Source organism: Ovis aries, chromosome 7, assembly GCF_016772045.2.
Source record: "Ovis aries strain OAR_USU_Benz2616 breed Rambouillet chromosome 7, ARS-UI_Ramb_v3.0, whole genome shotgun sequence".
NCBI lineage: Eukaryota > Metazoa > Chordata > Mammalia > Artiodactyla > Bovidae > Ovis > Ovis aries.
Window position 1 is genome coordinate 21,892,521 of NC_056060.1, and position 15,093 is coordinate 21,907,613.

The 15,093-nt window shown below is 41.7% G+C and overlaps 1 protein-coding gene, 1 long non-coding RNA gene and 1 pseudogene across 2 annotated transcripts in view; 1 reads left to right on the top strand and 2 right to left on the bottom strand.

Annotated features, from left to right (window-relative positions):
• The window catches only part of LOC132660163 (uncharacterized), a 95,290-nt gene that overhangs the window by 33,111 nt on the left and 47,086 nt on the right, over positions 1 to 15,093 (top strand). The window lies entirely within an intron of this gene.
• Positions 1,662 to 1,840, bottom strand: LOC114115695 (small ribosomal subunit protein uS14-like; annotated as a pseudogene).
• LOC105615645 (olfactory receptor 6E1-like) lies at positions 8,883 to 10,110 on the bottom strand. The gene is made up of 2 exons (XM_060418512.1): positions 9,098 to 10,110; positions 8,883 to 8,897 (listed from the first exon to the last, which is right to left on the bottom strand). Exons 1-2 carry the CDS (start codon positions 10,103 to 10,105, stop codon positions 8,883 to 8,885), a joined length of 1,023 nt encoding a protein of 340 aa, XP_060274495.1. The 5' UTR covers positions 10,106 to 10,110.

Sequence of the window (15,093 nt, forward strand, 5' to 3'; positions counted from 1 at the left end):
ACGGGACTCTCCAGGCAAGAATACTGGAGTGGGTTGCCATTTCCTTCTCCAAAATATAATAAGTCAACTCTTTTCCAAGGAAGAGGCAAAGAATGATTTCGTTTAACTGTTAAAACTCTGTAATATTATTGTAGGCAGGGGGCCCCATCCAGGGCCTGAGAGTGGGCTCTTGTCCAACCGTCTTTCTATGTAAGGACTGGAATTCAGGGACACTTTAGAGGAGAAACAGGTAGGCCCAATAACAGATACTAGAACTGATGTCAATACAGAAAATGGACACTTACATAATTAACTGAAAAAAAAAATATGAGCACATGTCATCTCCATGGGTTGGTGGACAGTTGATATATTGGTTACAAATGCATAGATGGCTGATTGGCTGAATGAATGAATGAATTTATTTCATACCAAGGGAATTTGGATTAGTTGGTTTGTGGTGTGAATAAAGCTAGATACTATATACACCTTATGTCTGTAATTAACTTTCTAGTACTGAAGGCCTTAAACCCTTTACATGAGCAATGTGAAGTTTCTGAGATTTCTAAAATAGTGTGATTTGCAAGTACCTAATGGAATGTTCGGAGAAGGCAATGGCACCCCACTCCAGTACTCTTGCCTGGAAAATCCCATGGACGGAGGAGCCTGGTGGGCTGCAGTCCATGGGGTCGCTAAGAGTCGGACACGACTGAGCGACTTCACTTTCACTCTTCACTTTCATGCTTTGGAGAAGGACATAGCAACCCACTCCAATGTTCTTGCCTGGAGAATCCCAGGGACAGAGGAGCCTGGTGGGCTGCCGTCTATGGGGTCGCACAGAGTCGGACATGACTGAAGCGACTTAGCAGCAGCAGCAATGGGATGTTAGAGAAAGCTAAAGGATAAGCACTTCAGGAAGTGAGTTTAGTACTAAGATAGAAGTCTGCAGTGTGGTGTAATAATAAAATGGGAAGGAACATTAATTTACCATTTATAATCCCTATCGCTCTATAAAAAGGGAATATCCTAAGAATGTTGTTTGTTGAGCAGCATGTGGGAATTAAAGCCTGGAGATGCTGGGAAAGGACTAAATTCCTTTTTTAAGAAAGATGCTGGTGGCATCATAAAGGGACAGGTAGGGAGGAACCCAGAGGCTAAGAATGCTGGAACCAGTGGGCAGAGGGATGGGAAGTATTGCTCCTAAAGAGTACATTTTTATCTTTGTACATTTTTGAACTTTATATAAATGGCGTCAAATTGTGTATATTCTTTTCTGACTGCAATATTATGTTCCTGACAGTCATCCATGTTAAAATCTGTGACTATCATTCATTCATTTCATGGCTGTATACTATTCTATCACATAACGTTGCTTTATCCTTTACTTTGTGGAGAGACATTTGGATTGTTTCCAGTTTCTTCCCCCCAGTTTCTAGAAGCGTGGCTGTGAGTGTTTTTGGACAAGTCTCTTGGACACACATGTAAGAATTTCTCCAGGGTACCTGCTGGATTTGGTGATTTTTGTAGGTTGTGGGTTATGCAGATCTTCAACTTCATTAGATAATATGAAATTGTATCAGTTTATTTATTTTTGAAGTTTTAAAAAATTTTATTTTATATACAAAGCGCTGGTATTGTTTCTGCATAAGGTAGCTGTGCTGGATGATCCATTTAAAGAAGTTCAGTTAGTCCAACTTAATGAGGCCGATGTCTTTCGTGTACTGGCAGAAACTCCAGGGACACATATTGAGGCCTGTTTCTGGATCAGACCGTGCCGGTTTGAGCAGACCTGGCAAGAGCAAGAACCCTGGCCGAATTGTCTCAGATGGCTCCAGTAGAGCTGCTGGTGATCCATGTTGTCGTCTTGGCTTCAACAAGGCTGAAATTGTACCAATTTATAATCTTACCAGCAATTTATGAGAGGTGACCTCTTAATAATAATAATGTTTTGCAATTCATGAATGTATTTCTCCTTTTATTATTAAAGCCTTTAATTTTTTCTCAATGGTTTTATCGTTTTCAGACTTGCATATTCAAGTCTTAAAAATCTTTTGTTAAATTTACCCCTTCAAGTATTTCATATGTTTTGGTGTTGTTGTAAATGTTTTTTTTTTAAAATTCAATTTCTAATTGTTTATTGCTAGCATATAAGGTAGTATCATAGGCTTCTCTATAAGGGCTTCCCAGGTAGTTCAGTGGTAAAGAATCCGCCTGCAATGCAGGAGATGTGGGTTAGATTCCTGACTGGCGAAGATTCAGTGGGGTCCTGAGAGTCACATGGGACTCAGTGACTAAACCGCCAAGACAATAGGTTTCCCTGCAAGAATCTGATATTCTACAACCTTACTACACTTTTTCATTAATTCTAGGAACATTTTGGGGTAGATTCCTTAGGATTTTCTACATAGATGATTATGTCATTTGCAAACAAAGACCATTTTACTTTCTCTCAACCCTCCCTCCCTCGTGTGGTTTTTTAAAATTTTTATTGAGGTATAATTGACAAAATTGCAAGGTAATTAAAGAGTAGAGAGGTGATGATTTGATAGCTGTATATACTGTTAAAGGATCCCCCCCAGAGTTAATTAACACATTCATCACCTTACACATTTACCTTTTTATTTGATAAAAACATGTAAGTTCTACACTCTTCAGTTCAGTTCAGTTAAGTTGCTCAGTCGTGTCCGACTCTTTGCGACCCCATGAACCGCAGCACGCCAGGCCTCCCTGTCCATCACCAACTCCCGGAGTTCACCCAGACTCGCGTCCATCAAGTCAGTGATGCCATCCAGCCATCTCATCCTCTGTGGTCCCATTCTTCTCCTGCCCCAAATCCCTCCCAGCATCAAAGTCTTTTCTAATAAGTCAACTCTTCGCATGAGGTGGCCAAAGTACTGGAGTTTCAGCTTTAGCATCATTCCTTCCAAAGAAATCCCAGGGTTGATCTCTTTTAGAATGGACTGGTTGAATCTCCTTGCAGTCCAAAGGACTCTCAGGAGTCTTCTCCAACACCACAGTTCAAAACCATCAATTCTTCGGCTCTCAGCCTTCTTCATAGTCCAACTATCACATCCATACATGACTACTAGAAAAACCATAGCCTTGACTAGATGGACCTTAGTCGGTTAAGTAATGTCTCTGCTTTTGAATATGCTATCTAGGTTGGTCATAACTTTTCTTCCAAGGAGTAAGCTGAAGTCACCATCTACAGTGATTTTGGAGCCCCCCAAAATAAAGTCTGACACTGTTTCCCCTGTTTCCCCATCTATTTCCCATGAAGTGATGGGACTGGATGCCGTGATCTTCGTTTTCTGAATGTTGAGCTTTAAACCAACTTTTTCACTCTCCTCTTTACTTTCATCAAGAGGCTTTTGAGTTCCTCTTCACTTTCTGCCATAAGGGTGGTGTCATCTGCATATCTGAGGTTATTGATATTTCTCCCGGCAATCTTGATTCCAGCTTGTGTTTCTTCCAGTCCAGCATTTCTCATGATGTACTCTGCATATAAGTTAAATAAGCAGGGTGACAATATACAGCCTTGATGTACTCCTTTTCCTATTTGGAACCAGTCTGTTGTTCCATGTCCAGTTCTAACTGTTGCTTCCTGACCTGCATACAGATTTCTCAAGAGGCAGGTCAGGTGGTCTGGTATTCCCATCTCTGCACTCTTAGAGCAACTTTCAATTACACAATACAGTGTTATCAATTATATTCACCCCATTCGGGTTCGATCCCTGGGTTGGGAAGATCCCCTGGAGAAGGAAATAGCAACCCACTCCAGTACTCTTGCCTGGAGAATCCCATGGACGGAGGAGTCTGGTAGGACCACAGTCCACAGGGTCGCAAAGAGTCGAACATGACTGAGCGACTTCACTCACTTCGCATATGAGATCCTCATACTTTATTCATCTTATAATTGAAAGTTCGTAGCCTTTTAGCACAGAGAAAGCAATGGCACCCCACTCTGGTACTCTTGCCTGGAAAATCCCACAGACGGTGGAGCTTGAAGGCTGCAGTCAATGGGGTCGCTGAGGGTCGGACACGACTGAGCGACCTCACTTTCACTTTTCACTTTCATGCATTGGAGAAGGAAATGGCAACCCACTCCAGTGTTCTTGCCTGGAGAATCCCAGGGACGAGGGAGCCTGGTGGGCTGCCGTCTCTGGGGTCGCACAGAGTCGGACACGACTGAAGTGACTTAGCAGCAGCAGAAGCCTTTTAGCAACCTCTCCCTATTTTCTCCACCTCAGCCCCTGGCAACCACTTTTATACTATCTGTTTCTATTAGTTCAACTTTTTTTTTTAAGATTCCACATGTAAGTGATACAGTGTAGTGTTTGTCTTTGTCTGGCGTATTTTACTTGACATAATGGCCTCCAGGTTCATCCATGTTGTCAAAAATGTCAGGATAAAGGCTGAATAATAGCCCATTGTTCGTATATACCACATTTCCTTTATTCATTCATCTGTTAGTGGACAGGTAGGTTGTCTCCATACCTTCCTTGGCTGCTGTGAGTATGCTGCAGTGAACATGGGAGTACAGATACCTTTTGAAACAATGATTTTTGTTTCCTGTGGTTGTGTATCCGGAAGTGCGATCGCAGAATCTTCTGCTAGTTCTGTTTCTTGAGGAATCACTGTACTGTTTTCGGTGTGATAGTACTGGTTTACATTCCCACCAACAGTACACAAGAGTTCTCTTTTCTCCACATCTTTGAGAGCATTTGTTATCTCTTTTCTTTATAGTGAGAGGCATCCTAATAGGTGTGAAGTGATACCTCATTGTGGTTTTGATTTGCATTTCCTTGATAATTAATAATGTGAATCACCTTTTCATGTACCTGTTGGCCATTTGCGTGTCTTCTTTGGAAAAATGTCTATTCAGGCCCTTTGCCTATTTGAATTGGATTGTTTATCTTTTTTTGCTATTGATTTATGAGTTCTTTGTATATTTTGAATATTAACCCCTTGTCAGGCATGTGGAATCTTTAGTTGTGGCATGTGAACCAGGGATTGAACCTGGGTCCCCTCCATTGGAAGCAAGTTTTAGCCTCTGGGCCACCAGGGAAGTTCCCATTTTGGTAGTTTGTCTTTCGAGAAATTTATCCATTTGATCTAAGTTGTTAAAAACATTACCATAAGTTGTTCATAATGTTCCGTTATTACTTTTTAATGCCTAAGGAATCCATAGTTGTGTCTACTTACTTGTTCCCCTTATTGGTAATTTGTATCTTCTGTCCTTTTCCCCCAACATCCTCTCAATCTCAAGTCCAGATGAGCAACTCTTCTTCCACAAGCTCCCGTAAGTATCTCAGAACTGAGATTTGCTTGGCTTCGCTGGTCTGATTTTAGTGATATGGCCATTCCTGAGCCAATAGCCATGGTTATGCTCTAACTGGTTGGGGATGACGTCATGCCATGTCGGTTACGTGAACTGAGAAGGGAGAGGGGCTTTATTAAGATCAGGGACCTACTACTGTAAGAATGGGAAATGGATTTCAGGCAGATAGTTCAGTCCAGTTCAGTTCAGTTGCTCAGTCGTGTCTGACCCTTTGTGACCCCATGAACTGCAGCATGCCAGGGTTCCCTGTCCATCACCAACTCCCGGAGCCTACTTAAACTCATGGCCATTGAGTCGGTGATGCCATCCAACCATCTCATCCTCTGTTGGCCCCTTCTCCTCCCGCCTTCAGTCTTTCCCAGCATCAGAGTCTTTTCCAATGAGTCAGTTCTTCACATCAGGTGGCCAAAGTATTGGAGTTTCAGCTTCAGCATCAGTCCTTCCAGTGAATATTCAGGGTTGATTTCCTTTAGGATGGACTGGTTGGATCTCCTTGCTGTCCAAGGGACTCTTAAGAGTCTTCTCCAACATCACAGTTCAAAAGCTTCAATTCTTTGGTGCTCAACTTTCTTTAGAGTCCAACTCTCACATCCATACATAACTACTTTTTTTTTCTCTAATATAAAGAAGTCTAAAAACTTATATAGCCAAGTTTATAAGTTTATGTTTGTAGTTCTATTGAAAAAACTCCCTACATATCTTTTTAAAAAATGTACATATTTATTTGGCATGCTGGGTCTTAGCTGTGACACTTGGGATCTTTCATCTTTGTTGCAACTTGCAGGATCTTTAGTTGCAGTGTGCAAATTCCCTTTTTTAAAATTTTTGGCTGTGCTGGGTCTTTGTTGCTGTGTGCAGGCTTTCTTTGGTTTAGGTGAGCAGAGGCTACTCTCTTTTTCACTGTGCCCAGGCTTTTCATTGTGGTGTCTTCTCTTATTGCTAAGCACAGGCTGTAGGGCGCTTGGGCTCAGTAGTTGTGGTGTGCAGGGTCTAGTTGCCCTATGGCATGTGGGATCTTACCAGACCAGGAATCAAACCCATGTTCCCTGCATTGGCAGACAGTATCTTAACCACTGGCCCACCAGGGAAGTCCCCTATGCATCTTTAATGAGATAATTTTTATCCAGATTTTCTTTTTTGTGGTTTTACTATTTATTTAATTATCCTGAATTTATTTCAGTTTAAGATATGAGATGAGGATCTAACAACTTTTTCTGCAAGGTTCCAGGTAATCTCTTCATTTATCTTCATTTATACAGCTTATTCCTTCAGTAAAATATAGTACCCGACACCTAACATAGAGCTTTATCAGGCCCTGAGCTAAGCATTCTGACATACATTAATAATATTTATAAAGATTCTATGAGGTAGATATATTATTATCTTCATATATATATATATATATATATATATATATATATATATATATATACATGTTGTTGTTCAGTTCCCAAATTGTGTCTGACTCTTCGTGACCCCATGGACTGCAGCATGCCAGGCGTCCCTATCCCCTACCATCTCCCGGAGCTTGCCCAAATTCATGTCCATTGAACTGGTGGTGCCATTCAACCATCTCATTCTCTGTTGCCGTCTTCTCCTTCTGCTTTCAATATATGTGATGCAAGAAGTATTGCTAATTTAAGCTCAAATGGCTAATAGCTGGGAATCTAAACTTAGGGGGTGGACTTCTAGTAGCTGTTTCAGCCTCTGTGTTATATTACCTCCCCAAGTCCTTGATGTTCACAGCATGCCTTTGCAGCTAGAAAATGGCTGCTGTACCCATGCATATTTTTATTCCCACCAGTTAGCTTGTACCAAGAATCAGTTGTTCCCAAACCTTGATTTGATAATTGGACTTGTTGCTATAATGACATTTTTAACTAAATAAAGATAAACCAATGAAATATGAGTATTAAAAACAAAGCTATTTCTGCAAAAACAAAATTGAGTCCTTGCGATAGATTCCATAAAGTCAGAAAATGAAAAAAGTTGTTGATTGAGGTGTGGGCAAGGACTGTGAAGGCTGGCAACAGGCAAACAAAATGCGAAAATTCTAGAATTCTGTTCACAGATGTTTCTCTGGCATCTTTACAATTTTTGTACCACTGAAGCAGATCCTAAAATTTCATATTGCGAATGTCGTTTAAGCAAGAAAGACTACAACAATCATAATATTCATACTCAAAGAAAAGAATATTTATAGGTTAGTGAATACGTGTTTCTAGCTTTTAATTTCAAATAAATATTTAAGGCATGTATCACTTTTAAATTGATCTTCTGCTCTAACGTTTTCCCAATAATGTACTAGATCCCAATCTTTTTAAAAGACAACAGTCTTCTATTGTGGTTAGCCGATAGTCTTGGCATTATTTATCCTCTGGACTGTCTCTTCTTTAAAGATTAGAAAGTCTACTTTGTTTTATTGTTGTTATTTTCTTGGCCTCACCACGTGGCTTGCTGGATTTTAGTTTTCTTTCCCACCCAGGGATCAGATTCATGCCTCTTGCAATGGAAGCTTGGAGTCCTAACCAGTGGACCACCAGGGAATTTCCTAGAAAGTCTACCCTGATCATCTATTAGATCTTTATGTCTAATCTGCATCATTTTTCTAGACTATCCAGTTCCACTGTTCTATTTGTTTGTTCTTAAGTTAGTGTTTTAATACCTGACACTTTTTTTGTTCAATATTTCTTGGCTATTCCACCTCATTAATTTTTCTGGACACAATAATTCTGAAGTCTATCATAAATATATTCTCATTGGGAATATTTTCATTGATTTGTAAAGGTTTTAGTGAAGAAGGTATGTTAAATTGTAATTTGAAATGAGGCCAGATTAAGACACTCAGGGCAGTCCAGTTGTTAAGGACTCTGCACTTTCACTGCTGAGGGCCCGCGGTCAATCCCTAGTCAAGGAGCTAGGTAAGACTCCACAAGCCAAGTGGCATGGGCAAACAAAACAAAACATACAAACAGAAATGACAACAGGACTTCCCTTGTAGTCCAGTGGTTAAGAATTTGCCTGCCAGTGTAGGAAATATGGGTTCTATCCTTGGTCCGGGAAGATTTCACATGCCACCGGGCAACTAAGCCTGTGGACTTGAACTACTGAGCCCAGACACCTTGCTGCTGCTGCTGCTGCTGCTGCTGCTAAGTTGCTTCAGTCGTGTCCGACTCTGTGCAACCCCATAGACGGCAGCCCACCAGGTTCCTCTGTCCCTGGGATTCTCCAGGCAAGAACACTGGAGTGGGTTGCCATTTCCTTCTCCAATGCATGAAAGTGAAAAGTGAAAGTGAAGTCACTCAGTCGTGTCCGACTCTTCGCAACCCCATGGACTGCAGCCTACCAGGCTCCTCCATCCATGGGATTTTCCAGGCAAGAGCACTGGAGTGGGGTGCCATTGCCTTAGAGCTCTGCAATTAAGGGAAGCCACCATAATGAGAAGTCTGACCACCGCAACTAGAGTAGCTCCTGCTCGGTGCAACTAGAGAAAGCCTGTGTGCAGCAACAAAGACCGAGTGCAACCAAGACCCAAACAAAAGCCTGACGACAGAGAAACCAAAAATCACTCAGATGCATTCTAGGATCAGAAAGACATACCAGACACAGCTGTGGTACACTGAGTTTTTTATACTGTCTGACAAGACTGCATGAGCCAGTAATGATAAATGTAAGAAACCACTGTAGATTATAGCATTTGCTAAGAAACTGTCTGAGAGAAAATAGTTCAGGGAGATCGGGAAGCCGCAGTATTTGGAGAGGTTCAGGAAAGGAGCCAACTTTCTCCACCCTCTCAGATCTAGCTCCTAGTTCTGAGAGGAGCTTGCTAATTTGCTGGTTAAATACCTGCTTCACTTGTTTGTTCCTCAGGGTGTAGATGAAAGGATTGAGCGCTGGGGTCACCACGGTGTTGAGCAAGGCCACCAGCTTGTTCCTATCCTCCCCCTGGCCGCCCTTGCCCGACCGGACATACATGAAGATGCAGCTGCCGTAGAAGAGAGAGACAACAGTGATGTGGGAGGAACAGGTTGAGAAGGCTTTCTGCTTCTCCTTGGCTGAGGGGAGGCGCAGGATGGTGTGGAGGATGTGGCCATAGCAGGTGGCCGTCACGGACAGAGTGCCCAGGAGGCTGACGTTGGCCAGGATGAAACCCAGAAGCTCGATCAGACTTGTGTCTGCACATACGAGTTCCAGGAGTGGAAAGCTGTCACAGAAGAAATGATCAATGATATTGGGACCACAGAATGGTTGCTGAAATGTGAGGAAACTTGGAATGATGTTGAGAAGGAATCCCGTGATCCATGAAGAAAGAACTAGCTTGACACAGACCCTTCTGCTCATGATGGTGACATAACGCAAGGGGTTACATATGGCCACATACCTGTCAAAGGACATCACTGCCAGTAGGAAGAACTCTGTGGTGCCCAGGAAGAAATAGAGAAAACTTTGTAGGAAACAGCCTGCCAGGGAGATGGTTCTGTTTCCAGTCAGGATGTTGGTCAGCATCTTGGGGAAGTTGACCAAGGTGAACCAGATCTCTAGGACAGCAAAGTTGCGGAGGAAGTAGTACATGGGGGAGTGGAGGCGCCTGTCCATGAGGGTGAGGACCACGATGAGCAGGTTCCCCAGTAGAGTGAGCAGGTAGGTCAGGAGGAGCCCCAGGAAGAGGAGCATCTGCAGCTCACAGGCATGTGAGAGCCCCAGCAGGATGAACTCGGTGACAGTGGTGTGGTTCCCCGTGGCTCCTCTGGCCTCTGCTGGGAATGACCAATCAGAGGTGTGCAGCATCAGGAGTCGTGATGTTCTGGGGGATCTGAGGACACTTGGAACTGAAAGCAAAGAGGGATTTTCACCTAAAGGAATCCTTTATTTCTTTGACCTACAAGTCCCGTTTTCTCCTTCCTCAGGCTGGTTGTCCAGACCCCTCTTTGAGTTAGCATTGAGTCACATACATTGACCCATTTATCTGGCATTTTTTGGGAAAAATTTCACCTTTACCAGTTCTTTTTCCACTTTCTTTTTTGTTTGTTTGTTTGTAAGGAAACTACAAGGGCTTCCCTGGTGGCTCAGAGGTTAAAGAGTCTGCCTCCAATGTGGGAGACCTGGGTTCGATCCCTGGGTTGGGAAGATCCCCTGGAGAAGGAAATGGTAACCCACTCCAGTATTCTTGCCTGGAGAATCCCATGGACAGAGAAGCCTGGTGGGCTACAGTCCATGGGGCCGCAAAGAGTCAGACATGACTGAGGGACTTCACTTTCACTTTCAAGGAAACTATATTAAGTCCCTTCTTATTTTTTTTAGATCAGATGACATATTTTCCCATATTTGTCCATATATTGTAAAGGCTCTCAATACATTAAAATATTTTCCTCTGCAAATCCTGCATCCTGTGGATCATGGCCATTTATTGAAAGCACTAGTGGAATATGTGCTCTAGAGCTTGTTGCAGAGGCATTTGTGTTAGAGAAATGGTGTGATTGCGCCTGAGCTCCATCATTTACTAACTTGTCTGGGATCAGTTCTCTAATCTCACCAAAACTCTGTTTCTTCAAAGGGAACAATAGCAATACATATGTAAAACGCTCTCTCAGAAGTTAAGTGAATAATGTATATCCAACACCTAGCACAAGGTTAGCCATAGAGCAAGCAGTCACATAATGTTAGCTATTTTTATTTTTCCCTTTGAGGCTAAAGTAGAGAAGTAGTATCAGCTCATTATGGAAAATTTAGGAAATACAAAAAAAAAAATTGCCTCACAGAGACAACTATTATTAATATTTTGATTAATTTCTTTTGTGTTTTTTTCTATTCTTATTCAGTGTTTATTGCTTTATATAGCCATGCTCATAGATAATGTATTTTGCACTTTTTTCCTTCACACATATTATTATAACAAATTTTTGTTATATGTTAGTACACATTTTTGTTACTATATTATTTGGTTGATATTTTTTGAGATATCCATGTACTATGAAATTGTTGCATGGGGGAGGGAACATGCATTTGTAGACTAGATGTCATTGAGGTTATTACTTTGGGATAAATTCCTAAGTAATAATAATTCTAAATAATAATGATAAATGCTGATTTTCAGAATTCTTCATTGGTTCAATTTCAGTTTTAGAGAATACGTCTTCATTTTGAAGGATTTTTATTTCTAGTTTTTGCATTGTTTAACACTGTCTTTAGAGATCTGGTTAAAGAGCTAGGCTTTCTTGCCATTGATTGTCCTTTATAGAAATGACAGGTAAAGGCAAACTTCTGTGGAAAAGAGCTATCTGAGACAAGAGCAGGAACTAACATGATGAGCCTGACTCAGAAATGGTAACATAGTACATTGTAGCTGTGTAAAATATGTATCTATATGGAGAAGAATTGGATGAGAACACAGAAAAATGAGCATAATTGCCACAATAAGGTGGGAGGATGGTGGGTGATTTTTCTTCTGTCTCTTTATTACTTTTATTAAAGCTTATAAAATAACCTAAATTCAAAGTCGTAAAAGAAACCAGCACAGTGAGCCCATTTGGACTAAGAGTTGAGTAGAAGAGTTTGAGAGAGACAGAGGGGGAGTAAATAGCTGTCCATGAAAACAGTGGAAAAAAAGTCTTAATGATTCTGTGAGCCATCAGCTATTCCTGAGTCAGGATACTGAGAATAATGCAAAAAATAGAAGAAGTGAGCTGTGCCAAAGCCCGCCAGTGGACACCTGAAAACAGATGGCAGGTTTCCAGCCAGAGGAAATCAGCTTCCCCTTCCCCCACCCCAAATATTGCACCAATGTAGATTACCTCAGTAGATTCTAGGTGAGGTGCTTAGTTGTCTCCAAGGCAGTTCTGATGAGGGGAGACTCCTGATTTTCACAGGAAACTCCTGACTCTGCAGTGTTGCCTGAGGAGTATGCTTCTTGGGGGCTCACCAGAGATGCAAAGTGAAGGATGCTCCAGAGCTGTAACGTGGTCTGCAGATCATGGAACAAGCAGGTCCTGTTTTCTTGTAGACAGTACATGCAAATGTTAGCAAATATCCATATTTCCTTACAACCAATTTCTCTTAAATATTCTCTGACTCTCTTGCCATCAGTGTATCTTCAGATATCCTCAGAAACAAACTATCCCTAGATAGTCCCCAGAATATCACCAGTTTATCAGGAAGCTCCTAGTGCTCCTGACATGTCATGGCCAGAACACTTCCTAATTAATGATTCTTCCATCCTTCCTATACTAAGGCAGAAACAGACATCAATTGATGCAGACTCATATGACTCATCTTCAGTTGGGCTTAAGAGGTTTCTGGTCCTTCCAGGACTATAGTGTCCATAGAGGATTCTGGGGTAAACTAATCATGGCAGACTCCTTGTCTCTGTGGAACTGGCTTCAGGCTTTGACTGCTTGAGGCTCTGTTTGGTTTCCATGGAAACTCAGAGACACAGCAGTTCCACAGCTCAAACTTAATCAATCTAGAGGTTCACATGCTTCTTTTGCAGGGTGGAGCTGTATTTCCCTAGAAATTCATTATCATCAGTGTTAATAGGGACTTGAAAGTTCCCTTACCTCTTACCTTCTTCAATTTTGGGATTTAAAGTTTACTGTGTTCTGACAGAGAGACTCAGAAACTTCTAATGACGTTTATTTGTAACAAAGAAATAGTTATTAAAACATTCAGTGAATTTTAGTTGAGTTTCTGCATGATTAGTTTAACTCTAGATGGCAGAGACAGGCAGAGTCTTGTGGGGAAGACAGGCATTAAACACCCGAGTATTAATTATTATTGTGACAAGTGTTTTGAAGAACAGCTCATAGGAGATCCTGAATCAGACTGAAGGATAAGGGAATATATTTCTGATGGAGTTATATAAAGTTGAAATCTGAAGGATAAGCTGGAGTGTAGGGGGGGTGAAGAACCTTTAATCAGTCATTCCATAAATGTTTGTTGAGCACCTACTATGTGCTAGGTTCTATACTATGTACTGAGGATGACTATGAGTGGTGAATGAAACAGAGATGATTCCAGGTCCCCCTCGAGTTTACTCTCCATTGGGGGAATCTTGGTAAAAGGGCTTTGAAATTGTCTTCGTCTTCATTCTTGGGCCGTTCAAGTTAAAACTACTTTGGAATCCCATTTTCTCTCCTTGGTCACCACACTATTTCCCAGACTGGATAAAACTGGCTGATGTAACTTGACTGCAGGAAGTGGTATGATTTTAGGAGCCAATGATGTGTTTGAAGAGGCAAATGAATGACTGGCTTTCAGTTTTCTGTTTTAAATAGATTAGTGAGTTATTCTGACTAGGGAAGAATAACTTCAGGGAATGTTTTTCCCCGAGAGTGAAGAGCCAGCCACCCACTCCCTAAACACCTGATCACTTCATATGAACTGCTTGTGTAGTCATCTTACTCCTGGTAAGAGTCATGGCTACACCACGAACCTATAAGAAGGAGGTCTAGATAACTGGACAGCTGAATTTAAGGAGTGTACATGGCATACACTGGTTGCATCTCCTGGGATCGGCTTATAGAGATTGTATTCTTCCTCTGGCCATATGAGAAAGCACACTGCTTTCTGCAGCTCTCAGGCTGTGAACAGAGAAAAAAATTAGTGTTTTTGTCATACTAAAATTCAGAGAGAAACACATGAGAGTAAATATGTAATAACAAGACACTGTGAGGGCTATGAAGGCATAGAACTGGGTGGTTTAGGAGAGAAAATAAGTGAGACTTGCCTCTGCCTTAGATGGATAGACAGAAGAGACATGCATGAGGAACTGTGATTGCAGCTCAGACCTGAATGCAGAGGAGGGCTTGACCAGATGGTTGGTTGGTTGAGTCCCAGGCAAAGAGAAGGTATGTCAAGGCCATGATATGGCAAAGAGGTAGTATTTTTGACTTAAAGTGAGAAGGCCAGTAAATCAGAAAGAGGGTGACAGTGACTTGATATTTGGCTGGAGACTCGCACTGGGTTCAAAATTTGTAGAGCTTTGTAGACCATACCTGGTAAGGAGGATAGATTTCATTCCAAATGCAAGTGGAGGCTATTGGAAGGTTTTAAGCAGAGATGTGACCTCCCAACCTCCTGCTATTCATGTCCTTGTATAATCCCTTCTGTGCTGCTGCACCTAGTGACTGCCTTCTAATAAACAGAATATAGTAGAAGGGATGAGATGTCATTTTTGAGAATGTGTCAAGATGATGGTTTCCATCTTCCACGCGTCTCTTGCTCTGTTGCCTGCTCTGAGGGAAGCCGACTGCCATATTGTGAGCTGTCCTGTGGAGACGCCCACATGCCTTTAAACTGCTGTCTGTAGTCAGTAGCCAGTGAGTGCTTGAGGCCAGTGAGCAGCCACAGGAGTGAACGTGGGAGCAGATTCTCTTCCAGAAAAGCCTTGAGGTGACTGCTGCCCCAGCCTATATCTGCGTTACAGCCTTGGGAGATACCTTGAGCCAGAAGCACATAGTCAATCCTTGTTCAGATTCCAAACTCAGACACTGTGAGCTAATAAATGCTTGTTGTTTTACGGAGCTAAGTTTTGGGGTAATATGTGACTCTTCAATAGGTAACTAATACAGTTCTCTTCTAGCCTTTTTAGGCTTTAGTCTTGAGGTGTCATGATGGGGAACTCAGTGCACGATGGACCATTTGTAGATATCATACCTCTATAACTTTTGGTCTTTTACATTCTGCTGACAAAACTGTTTTGAATCTCTTGTACTATAAGCCCTGAACTTAGTGATATCATTAATGATTCTTATATAAACTTATAGAGAGTAGTATTTGCT

Bases quoted from the DNA above. Each gene is read 5' to 3' on its own strand.
- LOC105615645 (XM_060418512.1), bottom strand. From the start codon at position 10,105: ATGCTGCACACCTCTGATTGGTCATTCCCAGCAGAGGCCAGAGGAGCC.